The following is a 16,021-nucleotide window of genomic DNA, read 5'->3' on the forward strand; positions in this document are numbered from 1 at the left end:
GTTCCCAGAACAGAAGGTGCTGTTTGGGAACCCACGGCACTGGGGAGATGCCATGGAGGCAAACGCCCCCCAGGGCCCCGGGACCCCCATCACGCTGCCCCTCTGCAGCGCTGCTCTCACCCTGCGAACTTCCTCTGAGCTCCCCTGTGACTTCAAAGCCAGCCTTGCATATCAAGGAGGCCACAGAGTGCAGGGTGTGGCTGCAAAAACTACAAAAAGTGGTGGAAGCCTGGCGTTATTCACCTTGGCCAGCAGGGCCTGGCCCGGGAAAGAGCCGTGTCCCCAAGTCTGACATCCCCAGGGAAACTCCAAAAGCAGGCAGATTTTACTGGGGAAAGTTGCCCACATACACTCACTGCCAGGAGGGTCTGGATGCTGGGCTCCGGGGGCCCCACAGGAGGGCATGGGCGGCTTCCTTGGGCCTGTGACCAGCTGGCCACTGGAGGCCGGGCCTGGGTGGAGGGGCCTAGTCTTTAAAGAGCCAGCACAAGAGCTGAAGAGAGAAAAGGAACGTGGGTGAGAGCCAGAGGGTGCCGCGGCGTGGAGGGCCCAGGCTCTGCGGGTGCTGGGCTGCTAAGGGGCTGGTCAGTGAAAACCCCCCCGAGAGTCTGTGTAACTGGGAGCAAGGGGGTGAAGTAGGCAGAGGGAGAGAAGGGGCCACAAAGGTCACTCGGGAAGGCCCTGGTGGAGCAGGAAGAGGCATGGGTATGCGGTCCTGTGGCGTGGAGTCCCGGGGAGGGTTCAGAGGGACCAGGCCTCATTCTCCAGGACGATCAACTCCCCGGAGATAATGAGAACTATGTCCCCTCACCGGAAACAGTCCCACACACTATGGGGAAGGCACTTCTCCCCTCTCTCAGCTACAAAACTGGCTGGGATGTATTTTAGGACTGTTAGTATATCCGGTTATTTTACCGCTGCTAGATTTATACAGTGTAGCTGCTACCAAAGACACTCCAGCTAGATAAATTAGTTGAATTAAAGCAAATCAAGACAAAAAACTCCCGGGGATCTGTTGGAAGATGCCAGTGCCAAACCCACAGAGGTTAAAGGACCAGGGATTACTCTCCTTCGAGTCACACCCTGGAATCTGTGCAGGTGTTTGTTGGACAGTGTATCAGGGGGGGAGCATTACCCAGGGGAGACTGCTAGAGAGAAGCCCCTGACCTTTTCCAATGCCCGCTTCTCCCTCAAAGGACTTTAAGTATGGGTCCAGAACAGTGGTTAGGAGTCGCGCAGACCTGGGTTCCCATGGTCCCTGGGCCATCCCAGCTGAGACCCTAGCAAGCCCTGAGCCGCAGTGGCTTCAGCTGATTGAGGGAGATAACCTCCTCCCACGCCCACGCTGTTAGGGGGACTACATGACATAAACAGGGACGCCCAGCATAGAGGAAGCGCTCTCTGAGAGCAGCCAGCTTTGCCGGTGCTGGGAGACGCCTGGAGCCTCACTGGCCCGGGCCGGGTGCACACCAGACCCACATTACTGACTGAAAACAAGGGCTCACAATCAGCCCTACCTATTCCAAAGCCACTGCCGAATCCATTCTGTGCTCCTCAGCAGAAGGGAGACGGGGAGGGGCCGAGGCTCTGTCCATATCCTTGACCTACTTTATTCCTCAGGTTTTGAGGCAAAAATGGCCCTGCTAAACTGCAAAGGACTTCAGGACTTCCCTGGTGGCGCAGTGGTTAAGAATCTGCCTGCCAATGCAGGGGACACGGGTTCGAGCCCTGGTCCGGGAAGATCCCACACGCCGCGGAGCAACTAAGCCCGTGCGCCACAACTACTGAGCCTGCACTCTAGAGCCCGCGAGCCACAACTACTGAGCCCACGTGCCACAACTAATGAAGCCCGTGTGCCTAGAGCCTATGCTCTGCAACAAGAGAAGCCACACCAATGAGAAGCGCACGCACCACAAGGAAGAGTAGCCCCCGCTCGTCGCAACTAGAGAAAGCCTGCATGCAACGAAGACCCAAAGCAGCCAAAAATAAAATTAATTAATTAATTAACTTTTAAAAATTTTAAGAAAGAATGAATGAAAATGTAAATTAGTTTTAAAAAAATAAAAAATAAATAAAATGCAAAGGACTGACAAACCCACGTGTCGGTGAGGACACAGAGCCACGGGGACTCTCACATATACCACTTGGGGAAACGATTTGACAGCATCTTCTAGCAATGAACATATGCCTATCTTATGACCAGCAATTCCACTCCTAGGTCTGTACCCAGCAGAAATGCATCCATGCATTCACCATACATGCTCTAGAATGTTCATGGCAGCACTATTCAAAATAACTGAAAACAGGAAACTACACCCCCTCAATAGAAGAACAGATGTGTACTTAACTTTAATATAAAGTTGTTTTTTTTTAAGTGGCCCTGATTTTAAAAAAATTAAAAGCACGTATAACAGGAATTCCTATATTAACATGGGACGTGCTCTTTCGGCCGCGCTCCTCAGCAGGCTGCTGCCATGGGCCGCGGGATCCGTGGGCAGAGGAAGGGCGCCGGCTCCACGTTCCGCGTGCACGTGAAGCACCGAAAGGACGCCGCGTCTCTGTGCGCCGGGGACTTTGCCGAGCAACACGGCTACATCAAGGGTATCGTGAAGGACATCATTCACGACCCGGGCTGCAGTGCGCCCCTTGCCAAGGTGGTCTTCCGGGATCCATACCGTTTTAAGAAGCGGACAGAGATGTTCATCACCACCGAGGGCATCCACACCGGCCAGTTCGTGTACTGTGGCAAGCAGGCCCAGCTCAGCATCGGCAATGTGCTCCTGGTGGGTACCGTACCTGGGGGCACCATCGTGTGTTGTCTGGAGGAGAAGCCTGGTGACTGGGGCAAGCTGGCCACAGCCTCTGGGAACTATGTGACTGTCATCTCCCACAACCCTGAGACAAAGAAGACCAGAGTGAAGCTGCCCTTGGGCTCCAAGAATGTCATCTCCTCTGCCAACAGAGCTGTGGCCGGTGTGGTGGCTGGAGGTGGCCACGTTGACAAGCCCATTCTGAAGGCCAGCCGTGCCTACCACAAGTATAAGGCAAAGAGGAATTGCTGGCCATGCATGCGGGTGTGGCCATGAACCCTGTTGAGCATCCCTTCGGAGGTGGCAACCACCACCACATCGGCAAACCCTCTACCATCCTCAGAGATGCCTCTGCTGGCCAGAAAGTGGGTCTCATTGCTGCCCGCCGGACTGGGTGTCTCCGGGGAACCAAGACTGTGCAGGAGAAAGAGAATTAGGGCTGGGGGCTCAATAATGTTTGTCTTTTACACAAAAACAAACAAACAAACAAACATGGGATGTGACGTTTAACTGTCATACTCATGGGGTGTATTGTGTGCCAAGCACTGCGTCAAGGGCCATCATGGCACCTGCCTGCACCCCTCTGCGCCCCTCACCATCCCCTCAGGTGCTCCAGTCCAACACCGGAGCCATTCTTTATTTCATCTTCTCCTTGTTCCCCACAATATCCAATACATAGGCAGGTCTCATGGGTCCTACTCCCAAAACATCTATTTCACCCCCTTCTCTTCATCTCCATTGCCGCCCCCTAGTCCACGCCCTATCATGTCTCCCTGGACCACACAAGGGTCTCCCAACTGGCTGTTCCCCTGTTTCCTCTGGAGCCCGGCCATCTGCCCCACTGCCAGCTCATTCTCCGCTTTGCAGCCAGAGATCTTCTTAAAATATTTTTTTTTCTGGTGCAGTATTTTTTTCCAGCATTTTTTGAGGCAAAATTGACAAAATATTTGTAATTTGATATCTTGAATGGGAAATACATCCACATGGTTCAAAACTTTAAAAAAATGTTTATATACAAAGTTACCGAGGGAAGAGCCTTGCTCCCATCCCTACCCCCAAACACCTAGTTCTCCCCAATCACTTGCCTTCCAGATCTTCACAGGTTGAAGCTCTTCCCTCCAGTTTCCTTATACAAACACACCAGCAGGAATACACGCTTGCATTTCTGCCTTTTCCACCCAAAAGACAGCACAGGGCACATCCTGTCTTCACTGACAGCACGTTTACATGGCAGGCATGCTCGTTCTTTTTTATGCAGCATGGAATTCCACCGTGTAGAAGGATAGACTGTAATACTCCCCTAGCGATGGATAGCTGAGCTGTTTCCAGTCTTTTGCTACTTCGCAAAGCACTGCCATGAATGACCTCCCACCTATGTCATTTCTCATGTATGAGGCAGTACGCTGATAGATAATGCCAAATGCATCTTCCACAAGCAATATAAGACAGGGTCTGCTTCCACAAACTCTCACCAAGAGAATGCGCTCCCAAAGTTGTGGATTTTGGCCAATTTTCTCAAACTGATAAAAAAAGGCATCTCAGGATAGTTTTAATTTGCACTTCTCTTATTCGAGTAAGGCTGAGCATCTTTCCTATGCTTTTCCTTTGTGTTTCTATTTGTTTTCCTTTCCCATGAATTGTTTATATCCTTTGTGTATCTTTCTATTGGGCTGTTGATTTGTTGTTGTTGTCGATTTCTAGATTTTGAGGCGTAGCTCCAAAGGTATTCTCCTACTCCAAGATTTCAAAGGGAATCTCTCCTGTTTTCATTTACTTATATGGTTTCACTTTCTACATTTAAATGTCTTGAAAACATAAATCAGATCAGACGACACTCCTGCCTAAAATCTTCAGTGACTTCTCATTGCACCCAGGATGGAATCCAGACAGCTCTCTGTGACCCTCAGGTCCCTGCCTGCTGTAGCCATGCTCACCCTCGCTAGTCCCCACTTGCTCTTCAGTTCCGTGAGTGCGTGCGATCTGCCGAGCTCTCCTCCGCCTCAGGCTTTGCAGCCACTGTTCCCTTCAGATGGAAGGCACTTCCTCCTCCACTTCACCCCATGCCCTCTCTTACCCTCTGGTTCTGCGATGCCAGTGGCAATTACAAAGCCCAGGGCCCAGTGGTCCCAACACTGGTCCTGGCAGTGTCCTCTGTGCACAAGACTTGGTGGGCAAGACGCCCTCCTACCGTCTAAGCAGACAGTCAAGGCAGTCCAACTGAATTACAATGCCAGCCACGTATGTAATTTAAAGTTTTCTGGTAACCACATTAACAAAGGTTAAAAGAAGAAGGTGGAATTAATTGAATGCTTTATTTAAGCTAACATATTCAAATTAGTATCATTTCAACATGTAACCAATATAAAACAATACAATGAACTTTTTACATTTTTTCTCACTAAGTCTTCGAAATCCGGTGTGGGTTGTACACTTACACCACATCTAAATTCAGACTTGCCACATTCCAAGCGCTCAACAGCAAGGAGCGAGGCTGCCCTGTTGGACAGTAGCGCAACTCTAACCAGCAGAGGCCCGGGGCTCACCCAGGGACGCCGGATGCCTGGCACACCCAGGGTTTGCAGCGCGATCCTCCCGGGACCAGCCCTCCGCTCGCCGGGCGGGGCGGGGCCAGAGCAGCAGCCCCGCCCCGCCCCCCGGCAGCGGCCCACAGGACCCGGCTGAGCACAGCGCCGGGCGCTCGAGGCGGCCTGCGCGGCCCACTCACCTCGCCAGCGCCTCCACAGAGCCTGCGATCGGCGCGCCGCCGCCCTCACCGCCGTCGTACAGCACGCCTGAGATGTCGAGCAGCACCCCGCGCACGCCGGCCAGCCGCTCGCCCCACGCAGCCATTGCGTTCCGCCTGCGCCTCGGGCCCCGCGTCCCAACCGGCTGCTGGAAGCTGCGGCCGCGCTCGCCGCGCAGGGGCGCCTGGGAAGTGTAGTCCCGCGGGCGGGGCGGGGCAGAGCTGGGCCGGTGGGGCGTGGCCGGGCGCAAACCCGGCAAGACGGGCGCTGCTTCCCGACTCCCGAGTCACGCGCCCCCAAAATGGAAGCCTTTTCACCTGGAGATCAGTGGATAAAGGGTCAACCTCCCTAAAAATTAGAGCAAGGCAGATTGGGACGAGGAGGCAACCGGAAAAGTAAAAAAAATTAAAGAGAACAGGCAAGACCTTCATTGGTGTTTTACTGTGTCCCGATGACACTCCTAAAAGCAATGGAGATAGTTGGGCCCACAGACCGGACAATGCTGCGCGCCTGACAAGCAATGATAAGGAAACGAATCTCTAAAGACATGTCTGAAGTGTAAGCTATGATGCCAAAACAAGCTGGAAGAAAAATAAATGTTCAGGGACCGGAATTGTTCAAGAAGTGATAAGACGGCTACTGACAGAAATATTATGCCATGAAAAAAGGAAGACTAGGTTACAGCATGAAAAACGCTCATGATATAACATTGTGTGAAAAAGCAGAGGGACTTCCCTAGCTGTCCAGTGGTTAAGACTCAGCTTCCAATGCAGGGGAAGTGGGTTCCATCCCTCGTTGAGGAACTAAGATCCCACACGCGGAGTAGTGCAGCCAAAAAAAAAACAGCAGAATGCAAAATTGTATGTAGACCACTGCCTACAAAAATAAGGCATAGGAATGGCTGAGAAGAAAATGGGAATGTTGCAATGTGTTAGCCCAGTGAGATTTTGGATGAATTTTTACATTCTATTTAATGTTACATCGTTTTTGTAATAAATAAAAGTTGATAGAAAAGGGGAAGAGTTTCCTTGACTACCCTTCTGACCCTTTCAAGTGTTTAAACTGAAACTTCAAAAATTTGACTTCTGGCACTTCCCTGGTGGCACAGCGGTTAAGAATCCGCCTGCCAAAGCAGAGGACACGGGTTCGAGCCCTGGTCCCAGAAGATCCCACATGACGCGGAGCAACTAAGCCCGTGCGCCACAACTACTGAGGCTGCACTCTAGAGCCCGCTAGCCACAACTACTGAGCCCGTGTGCCACAACTACCGAAGCCTGCGTGCCTAGAGCCCATGCTCCACAACAAGAGAAGCCACCGCAATGAGATGCCCGCGCACTGCAATGAAGAGTAGCCCCACTCGCCGCAACTAGAGAAAGCCTGTGCACAGCAACAAAGACCAAATGCAGCCAAAAATAAATAAAATAAATAAATGTATTAAAAAAATTTGACTTCTCTTAGCCTGACTTAACTTTAAGGTTTCAAAAGAAGACCATATTAGGGTGGCCATTTTGTTTCAGGCTCTTGATTCACAGATGGGATGAAGAATTCATCAGAATATTAGAATTTTAACCCAGTTCAATGAATCGTGCATGTCATGTTGATAAGTTTACTAGGAAAACTGTGTACTCTGCTGATTTTACAGGAGAAATATAAAATATAGTTCCTGCCCTTTGGGGATTTACAATCTGGTTGGGGGAGAAATGAATATGAGACCTCATATTAATCATGGTTCTTGGGCTTCCCTGGTGGCGCAGTGGTTAAGAATCTGCCTGCCAATGCAGGGGTCACAGGTTCAAGCGCTGGTCCGGGAAGATCCCACATGCTGTGGAGCAACTAAGCCCGTGCGCCACAGCTACTGAGCCTGCGCTCTAGAGCCTGTGAACCACAACTACTGAAGCCCACGCGCCTAGAGCCTGAGCTCTGCAACAAGAGAAGCCACCGCAATGAGAAGCCAGAGCACCACAATGAAGAGTAGCCCCCGCTTGCTGCAACTAGAGAAAGCCCACACACAGCAAAGAAGACCCAATGCAGCCAAAAATAAATAAATAAAATAAAATTAAAAAAAAAAATCATGGTTCTTAGCTGCAGACAATAGAAACTTCTCCAGCTAGAGGGGTATGTTTATACAAGGCATCAAGGAGCTTACAGATTTCCAGGGGGACTGGGTAACCAAGCTCAAGTACTGCACAGCAAAGAGCCGTGCAGCTCTGAGAAATGCCCAATTTCATTGTTTCACTGAGACTACTGCCCCATCACTTGGCTCTTAAGATGACAGGGACCTGATAGTACTGCCCCGAAAGAATCAAATCCACCCACCGTACGCTCAGAGAATTCTCTCTCTCCACCTATGGTCACCATCTCACTTTCACCATGTCTGGCTTGGTGGAACCTAGTCCAACCTGCAAGGGAGTCTGGGAAATGCAGTGTTTGCATTCCAGATTCTGTGGTACAGGAACTGAGTGAGTCAGTCTGGATAATCTACCACAATCATCATGAGCCATACATCACCCATGTATAGAACTTCAACTCTGTGGGCTCAGTGGGTCCCAGGGTCCAAAAAGGTCTAAAGTGTGTTCTTTGCCTTTGAGTCAAGACTGGGCAGAGAACAAGACGTACACTTTTAAGATTACTGATCAAACGTGTGCAGAGTGCCAGTGAGTGACAGACACAGCCAAGACGATGGACTCTGTGGGCTGTGGGCTGTGGAGGGCAGCTGTGGTTTCTGAGCAGAGGGGCAGCCTGAAATGGACCTTGAAGCATGGCTGGGCTTTAGCTTCATGCCAAAGAGGAAGAGGAGAAAGGGCACTTCTGCCTGTGGTGGTCAGTCCACGTGTAGTTCTCCTCTCCCATTAGCTGGGCATGACCTTGGGCAAATCACTTTCTATATCTAAGATTATGGAGACAGAATAATGGCTCCTTGAAGATGCCCACGTCCTACTTCCCAGGACCTGTGAGTGTGTTACCTCACATGGCAAAGGGGACTTTGCAGATGTGATTAAGCTAAAGATCTGGAAATGTGAGATTATCTGGAATGATCCACATGGGCTCGATCTAATCACAAGAGTCCTTATAAAGGAAAGAGGGAGGCAGGAGAAGAGTCAGAGGAGACATGACAACACGTCATGCCGAGGTGAGAGAGAGATTTGAAAATGCTACGCTGCTGGGCTTGAATACGAAGGAGCCATGAGCCACGAAATGCAGGCAGCCTTTAGAAGCTGGAAAAGGCAAAGAAATGGATTCTCCCCTACAGCCTCCAGAGGAATACAGCCCTGAGAACACCTTGATTTTAGGACTTCTTGCCTCTAGAACTGTAAGAGAACAAATTTGTGTTTTTTAAGCCACTAAGTTTGTGGTAATTTGTTACAGCAATAATAGGAAATGAATACAGGTACCTGAGTCTCTCACCTGAAGAATGACATGTTGGTCCAAGGCAACAGATCTCTCTAAGTGTGGGCTCAGACCTAACCCAAAAGTCCACGACCTTTCTTTGGATGTAATAGAAGGGCATTGTATAAGTTAGAGTTGTTTTGGCTGCATGTAACAGAAATCCACCTATAGTCGCTCAACCGGATAGACTTACTCTTTCTCATGTATCAAGAAGCCAAGAGGGTGTCAGCCCTGGGCAGGTACAGCAGTTCCCAGGAACATCAGGAAATAGTCTACTTCCAGCTTTCTGCTTCACCATCCTTAGGCTTTCACCCTCATGCTGTCAAGATGTCTGCTGTACCCCCAGGCATCACGTCTGCATTTCAGGAAAGAATGGAAAGGAAAAGGGAAAAGGGCCTGTGACAACTGAGTCTTGCCCTTCATACCAGGAAAAACAAAAGCTGCCCCAGAATCCAGACCCAATAGATTCTTGTTTATATCTTTTGGGCCAGAGCTAGTCAAGTGGCACATTAACACTCCAGTGTGCAGGGATGTAAGAGCTTGGCCTCTTACATTTCCAATAACAAGTCTACAAATCATGTCTGAATTTCAGCTTAAATATGAATCCTTCCAATCCTCTTTTGCTGTAGTAGATGTGTGTATAATCCTTCCAGACTTGCTTGTATTAGCTAGGACTCTTTGGTTGCCAGTGACAGAAACCCAACTGCAAATGGCTTAAATTTAAAAGGAATTTATTGGCTCTTGTAACCAGTCTAGCAATTGATGGCTTCAGATGTAGCTGGTTCTAAGGCTCGAATGGTGATGTTCTGGGCTCTCTGACTCTCCATTTCTTGGCTCTGCCCCCTTCTCTGGGTTCACTTCCTTCTCTCTGTGTGGCCAGGCCCTCTCTAGGCAGTGGGGAGGGAGGGCTGTGGCAGTTCCAGGCCACAGAGCCCTGGGTAAACCACATGGCAAAGAACATTTTCCTCAATTTGGCCTGATAGTTGCAGAAAGAACTCTGACTGGCCCTCATGTCTGTGTTCAGAGGGAAGAGGTACTGTGATGATGCAGCCTGACTTAGGTGCCGAGGAGGGGCACTTGAGTACAGCCTCACCACGGCCACATAGGATGGGGGAGGAATCTCCCCAGCAAAAGGCAGGGCGTTGTAACAAGAGTGTTATGGTCTGAAAGTTTATGTTCTCACAGAATCATGTGCTGAAATCCTAACCCTTAAGGTGATGGTATTAGGAGGCAGGGCCTTTGGGAGGTGATTAGGTCATGAGGTTGGAGCCCTCATGATTGGGACTAGTGCCCTCATAAAAGAGACCCCTGGGACTTCCCTGGTGGCGCAGTGGTTAAGAATCCGCCTGCCAATGCAGGGGACACGGGTTCGAGCCCTGGTCCAGGAAGATCCCACATGCCGCGGAGCAACTAAGCCCGTGCGCCACAACTACTGAGCCTGTGCTCTACAGCCCACGAGCCACAACTACTGAGCCCGCATGCCACAACTACTGAAGCCCACGCGCCTAGAGCCCGTGATCTGCAACAAGAGAAGCCACCGCAATGAGAAGCCGGCGCACTGCAACAAAGAGTAGCCCCCGCTCACCGCAACTAGAGGAAGCCCACACACAGCAACGAAGACCTAATGCAGCCAAAAATAAATTAAAAAAAAGAAAATGAGAATCCACCTGCCAATGCGGGGAACACAGGTTCGAGCCCTGGTCCGGAAAGATCCCACATGCTGCGGGGCAGCTAAGCCCGCGTGCTACAACTACTGAAGCCTGCGCGCCTAGAGCCCGTGCTCTGCAACAAGAGAAGCCACTGCAATGAGAAGCCCACGCACTGCAACGAAGGGTAGCCCCTGCTCGCCGCAACTAGAGAAAGCCCATGCGCAGCAACGAAGACCCAACACAGCCAAAAATAAATAAATAAATAAATAAATAAATAAATAAATAAATAAATAAAAAGAGAGACCCCAGAGAGCTAGCTCATTCCTTCCACCATGTGAGGACGCAGTAAGAAGTCGGCTGTCCGCAACCTGGAAGAGGGCTCCCCCCAGAACCCGACCGTGCTGGCACCCTGATCTTGGACTGCCAGCCTCCAGAACTGTGAGCAATAAAGTTCTGTTGTGTATACGCCCCTCAGCCTGTGGTATTTTGTTTTAGCAGCCCAAACAGACTAAGAGAAAGAGAAAGCAGGAAGAGACACCGTGCAGGCAAGATTAGCAGGTGTCTACTACCCGCAGAGACCCTTCATTCTGACCAAACTCTGTTTTCCCTGGAAAGTGAAACCAGACCAAGGGAGGCCTGCATGAGCCAAGGAGTTCTGTCTTATCACGGTGGGCCTTAGTGAAAAAAAAAAGTAGAGATCCATTGATCCAGAAGTGTCTCTCCATGTTTAGTGCGCATTAGAATCACCTGGAGGGCTTATTAAAATACAGGTTTGGAGGCAGGAGGACTGGGATGGGCCTGAGAACCTGCATTTCCAGCAGGCTCCCAAGCAACGCTGCTGCTGCTACTCTTCAGATCTAGATCAGTGTTTCGCAAATTTTAGGGTGCATGTGAATTACCTGGGGGACATTATTAAAATGCATATTCTGATTCAGTAGGTCTCGGGTGAAACCTGAGAGTCTGCATTTCCAACAAGCTGCTGGGCCACAGACCTTCCTTTAAGTAACCCGGGTCTAGATTCTAGACTCCAGAATGACCTCTGGCAGCTCTGGTGATCTATGACTCTGTGACTTTTTTTTTTTCCTAAAAAAATATCACTCGGACTTTCTGGTGGTGCAGTGGTTGAGAATCCACCTGCCAATGTAGCAAACATGGGTTCGATCCGTGGTCCAGGAGGATCCCACATGCTGCAGAGCAGCTAAGCCCTTGAGCCACAACTGCTGAGCCTGAGCTCTGGAGCCCGCGCGCCACAACTACTGGAGTCCGCGTGCTCTAAGGCCCGTGCTCTGCAACTGCTGAAGCCTGCACACCTAGAGCCCGTGCTCTGCAACAAGAGAAGCCACCGCAGTGAGAAGCCAGTGCACCACAACGAAGAGTAGCCCCCGTTCGTGGCATCTAGAGAAAGCCCGCATGCAGCAACAAAGACCCAAAGCAGCAGAAAAAAAAAAAAATCACTTTGCAGAAAAACAGCACATCCAGGATATTGCCCTCATATGTGCGCGTTATTAACAGAGGTGCTGATTGTCGAAGTTGTAAATGATGCTCCTCGCCTGCTTCTCCCCTACTTCCGGTGGCTGCTTGGCAGGGTCTCCGAACAGACAGTGAGGGGAGGCTCAGCCTATCTGCTCAAGTGCTTCTGAGCCACGTGGGCAAAGGTTTGTGAGCGACACTTTCCCAGGATTTCCATGTTTCTTCAGCCTTTCTTTGGCCATGGAGCCTGTTCCGTGTTTGTACAAAGGGTGGGGAGTTCGTGGCTTTAAATCAGTCTCTGAGTTATTAGGATCTGGCATTAGACCATCCGTACACTCCCATGAGATGCCTTTTCGTTAGGAAGGTGGGGGCAGGGGTAAGGGAGAGCAGCAAAACTCTTGTCCTCAGAGGCTGGCAACAGTAGAACCTTCACCACCCCTAGGCCTGAGTTCTTACTACAACCATGTAAGACCTGTAGCTGCAGGAGAGCTGTGGCCTTTGGTTCAGGAATGTGGCAATTGCTGACCTGTAGCTGGGTGGAAGGGGAATAAATAACCTCTTTCCTCACATCTCTTCTGTCCCTGCAGTTTTCTTTTGCAAAGAGCACGGTTGCCCAGCATAAAAGCATAAGGTTGTGCAACAAACTCATGGGATTTCCCCTGAGGAAGTTGGATCCACTATAAAACTATATCCATAGCTAAACATTTCTGGATCTCATTCTTATTTTCAGCTCAGTCTGCACCCCCTCTTTAGGTGTGGGGTTTCCAATCTATCTTAATCAGACTGAGGAACATTGGGTTTATGCTGTTAGGCCACAGTTTATTCCTTTCAACTCTTCAACCTGCTAAGTGCCAGGTGCTAACGGGCACAAAGACAAATGCTGTGTGGCCCTGGCTTCAGGACAGTCTCAGGACCAGGCAGTCTGTATGCCAGGCAGGGTTCTTTGACCCCAGCTAATTGAATTCCAAAATGGGGAAAGGGGCAGCAAGGGGAGAGTTGGGAAGGCTTTAAGGCAATTTACAGAAGCAAAGGAAATGCTCAACAACCAGACCTCAGAAAGTACCAGAACCATCAACTCCAGGAGTGGGAAATAGCAAAGGGTTTCTTTCAGGCATTGCTGCTAGGATGAAGCGGCCCCAAGTCAGTGTCAGTCACTCTGCTTCAGATTCCTGTGGGAGAGAGCCTGATTGGTCCTGCAGGAGGCCACTCCCACCCTGGGGCCCTTGATTGGCGATCCCACCACTACCACATGTAAGGGGGATATCTGAGCAGAGTCAAATTACCAGTACCAGAAAAGGGGATGAGGATGCTGATCCCGAAAAGCAAGAGATGTCCACCCAGGCTGGATGGAAGCCCACTGCCCACTCGCCGGGATCCAAGGGCTGGCCAGGGTCTCTGAGAAGGTAGCGTGCATGGGCAGGGGACCCACACACATCTTACCCAGAACCTAGCCTGTCCAGGGACCAAGGCTGCACAAGCAGCTGGACTAGATAGTGAAGAGCCTGGCATTCAGTGCAGAGGTCTTTAGTCTTCACCCCACGAACCACAGTAGCCATGGAAACACCCAAACAGTGAAGGTGGGGTCACTTGACATATGCATGGCTGGAGTGGCAAACTTGTAACCCACAGACCTGTTTCTGATGGCCTGATTTTCAACACTGTGAATTGATTACCAGCATTGGAGATGTCACGTAAGAGGTCAGATTTCCAGTTTCTTTGAGGCAATGTGGAGATCTGGCAGCGCGGATCAGCCTTCCTGCAAGGGCACCATCCACCAGGAGGACCAGCAGCCCTGCAACATGAGTCGCAGGTACTCCAGCCTGCCAGTCGCAGGTAATCGGCCAGCTGGCTTGTTCATGGAGGCCGAGGGCCGGCCCTCCGAGGGCTGGAGTTTGCATACCCATGTGAGGTGAACAGCCTGCTGGGGCAGCAAGGCTGGAGGCAGGGAGGCCAGGAAAAGAAGATTAAAGGCATGAATAACAAAGGACGAAATAATGCCATTTGCAGCAACATGGAGGGACCTGGAGATTATCATACTAAGTCAGTCAGACGGAGACAGACAAATATCATATGATATCACTTGCATGTGGCATCTAAAATATGATACAGGTCTTCCCTGGCGGTCCAGTGGTTAAGACTCCGCACTTCCACTGCAGGAGGAGCGGGTTCAATCCCTGGTCAGGGAACTAAGATCCCGCACGCCGCTTGGTATGGCCCAAAGTTTTAAAAAATAAAAATAAAATAAAATATAAAATAAAATAAGATACAAATGAACTTATTTACAAAACAGAAACAGACCCACAGACATAGAAAACAAACTTATGGTTACCAGAGGGGAAAGGAGGTGGGGGAGGGATAAACTAGGAAATTGGCATTAGCAGATACAAACTACTATATATAAAATAGATAAACAACAAGGTCCTACTGTATAGTACAGGGAATTATGTTCAATATCCTGTAATAAACCATAATGGAAAGGAATACGGAAAATATATATATATCTGAATACATATATATCTGAATCACTTTGCTGTATACCAGACACAAACACAGCATTGTAAATCAACTATACTTCAATTAAAAAAAAAAGATTGAAGGCATGTAAATTTGGGCACAGAGGTGGGGAACAGAGGACTTTGTCCCCTGCCTTGCAGGAAATCACCCAAGAATGATAGATCATACAGGTCTCCGTTCAACCAGGAAGCAAGTGCTTCATATACTTGCCAAGCCCTACCTTTCTCCCTTGTCTATATTCTGCCTGTGCCTCTCTTTGTATGGTATGAACATGGCGTGTGATTCTCACGGTCAGAAAGAGCCTGCATTGTGTCCCTGTTCCTTCTGCCTCTGTCCTTCCCCAGTTCTCTCCTCATATGTCCTCAGCTTGTCACTTGGCATTTTCCCCCTATTCTCTTTCTCCCAATGACATGTCTCTACTTTTCCAGATGCCCAGAGCAATTTGGTTTGCCTGGCAATTCCCTTCTCTTGGGTTTCTCCTGGGAATATCTTAAAACGTTAGAAAACACTGAATGTAAGAGCTTCCAAAACTGCATCCCAAAACCTGCACCACAGTATCCTCCCAGGCAGTGCCTGGGCTCAAGTCATTTTCTCAGAGGTCCTTTTCCATATTTCATTTCTGTGTGTAACTTTGAAGGAAAGCCGTTCGATAAATGTCTGCAATTGGACTTCACCCTGGGGCAGGAATGTGACTTCCTTTAAGAGAAGAACTTTACTGAACCAGGCTCTGAAATCTCACTTCCCTGGTTCAAATCTCAACTTCACCACTTCCTAGCTCTGGGGTCGTGGGCAAACTTGCTCTTAAGCTTGGTTTTCTCAACTGTAAATTGGGGATATAAGAGTGCCTGCTTCATGGGGTCGTGCATGAGGAGGGTTAAATGAAATAACCCAAAATAAGCAAAAGCTTAGCCAAGTGCCTGGTCCAGAGCAAGTGCCCAAGAAAGAAGAGCAATTATTGTTAATACTAATTGTCACTATCAGGACAATACCCTCTCCCATTGTTTTATCACCTTCTTTGATGCTTCCTCCAAATTTCTGAAATAAAGAAATTCATTTTTTTTAACCTGTTGATTTCCAAAAAGAAATACTGATTTCTTAAAGCAAGATATATTAAGTAAACATTTTTATTTTGGTTGCAGACTGGGGACAGGTGGGAAGGCTACACTTTAAGCTTTCACAAATCAAAGTCTCCGAAGTAGGTTTTTAAAAGGAATACTTGCTCTGTTTGGCAGCCAGAGTTCAAAGCCCTGGGGGGAAATGGTAAACTAGCCTTTAATTGTAAATGAACTCTCCAGCAACAAGAGGTACAGAGTCAAGTAAACATTTAACAACTGATTCTGCTGCTCTCAGTAGTTTCTTTTTAACATCCAGTGCCTCGCCCCTCCCATTTTGCAGCCAGATTTCAGTTAAAGAAGTACGCGGTTCACTACTCCCCCTTTGTCACCAA

General features: G+C 49.5%; 1 protein-coding gene and 1 pseudogene across 9 annotated transcripts in view; one reads left to right on the top strand and one right to left on the bottom strand.

The window, feature by feature from the left end:
* The window catches only part of LHPP (phospholysine phosphohistidine inorganic pyrophosphate phosphatase), a 139,488-nt gene extending 133,744 nt beyond the window's left edge, over positions 1–5,744 (bottom strand). For 8 of the 9 annotated variants that reach the window (XR_009005728.1, XR_009005729.1, XM_057531506.1 and 5 more), the window contains exon 1: positions 5,536–5,726. Coding sequence is in view for 7 of the 9 variants with exons in the window: in XM_057531506.1 (XP_057387489.1) it covers positions 5,536–5,660 (125 nt within the window). In the remaining 2 variants the exon portion in view is untranslated. Of the gene's footprint in view, positions 1–5,535 lie in introns of all 9 variants that reach the window. The other variant, XM_057531507.1, reaches the window with a different exon arrangement.
* Positions 2,475–3,283, top strand: LOC103002978 (60S ribosomal protein L8-like; annotated as a pseudogene).
* Positions 5,745–16,021: the final 10,277 nt, after the last annotated feature.

The sequence above is a fragment of the Balaenoptera acutorostrata genome, chromosome 16, assembly GCF_949987535.1.
Source record: "Balaenoptera acutorostrata chromosome 16, mBalAcu1.1, whole genome shotgun sequence".
NCBI lineage: Eukaryota > Metazoa > Chordata > Mammalia > Artiodactyla > Balaenopteridae > Balaenoptera > Balaenoptera acutorostrata.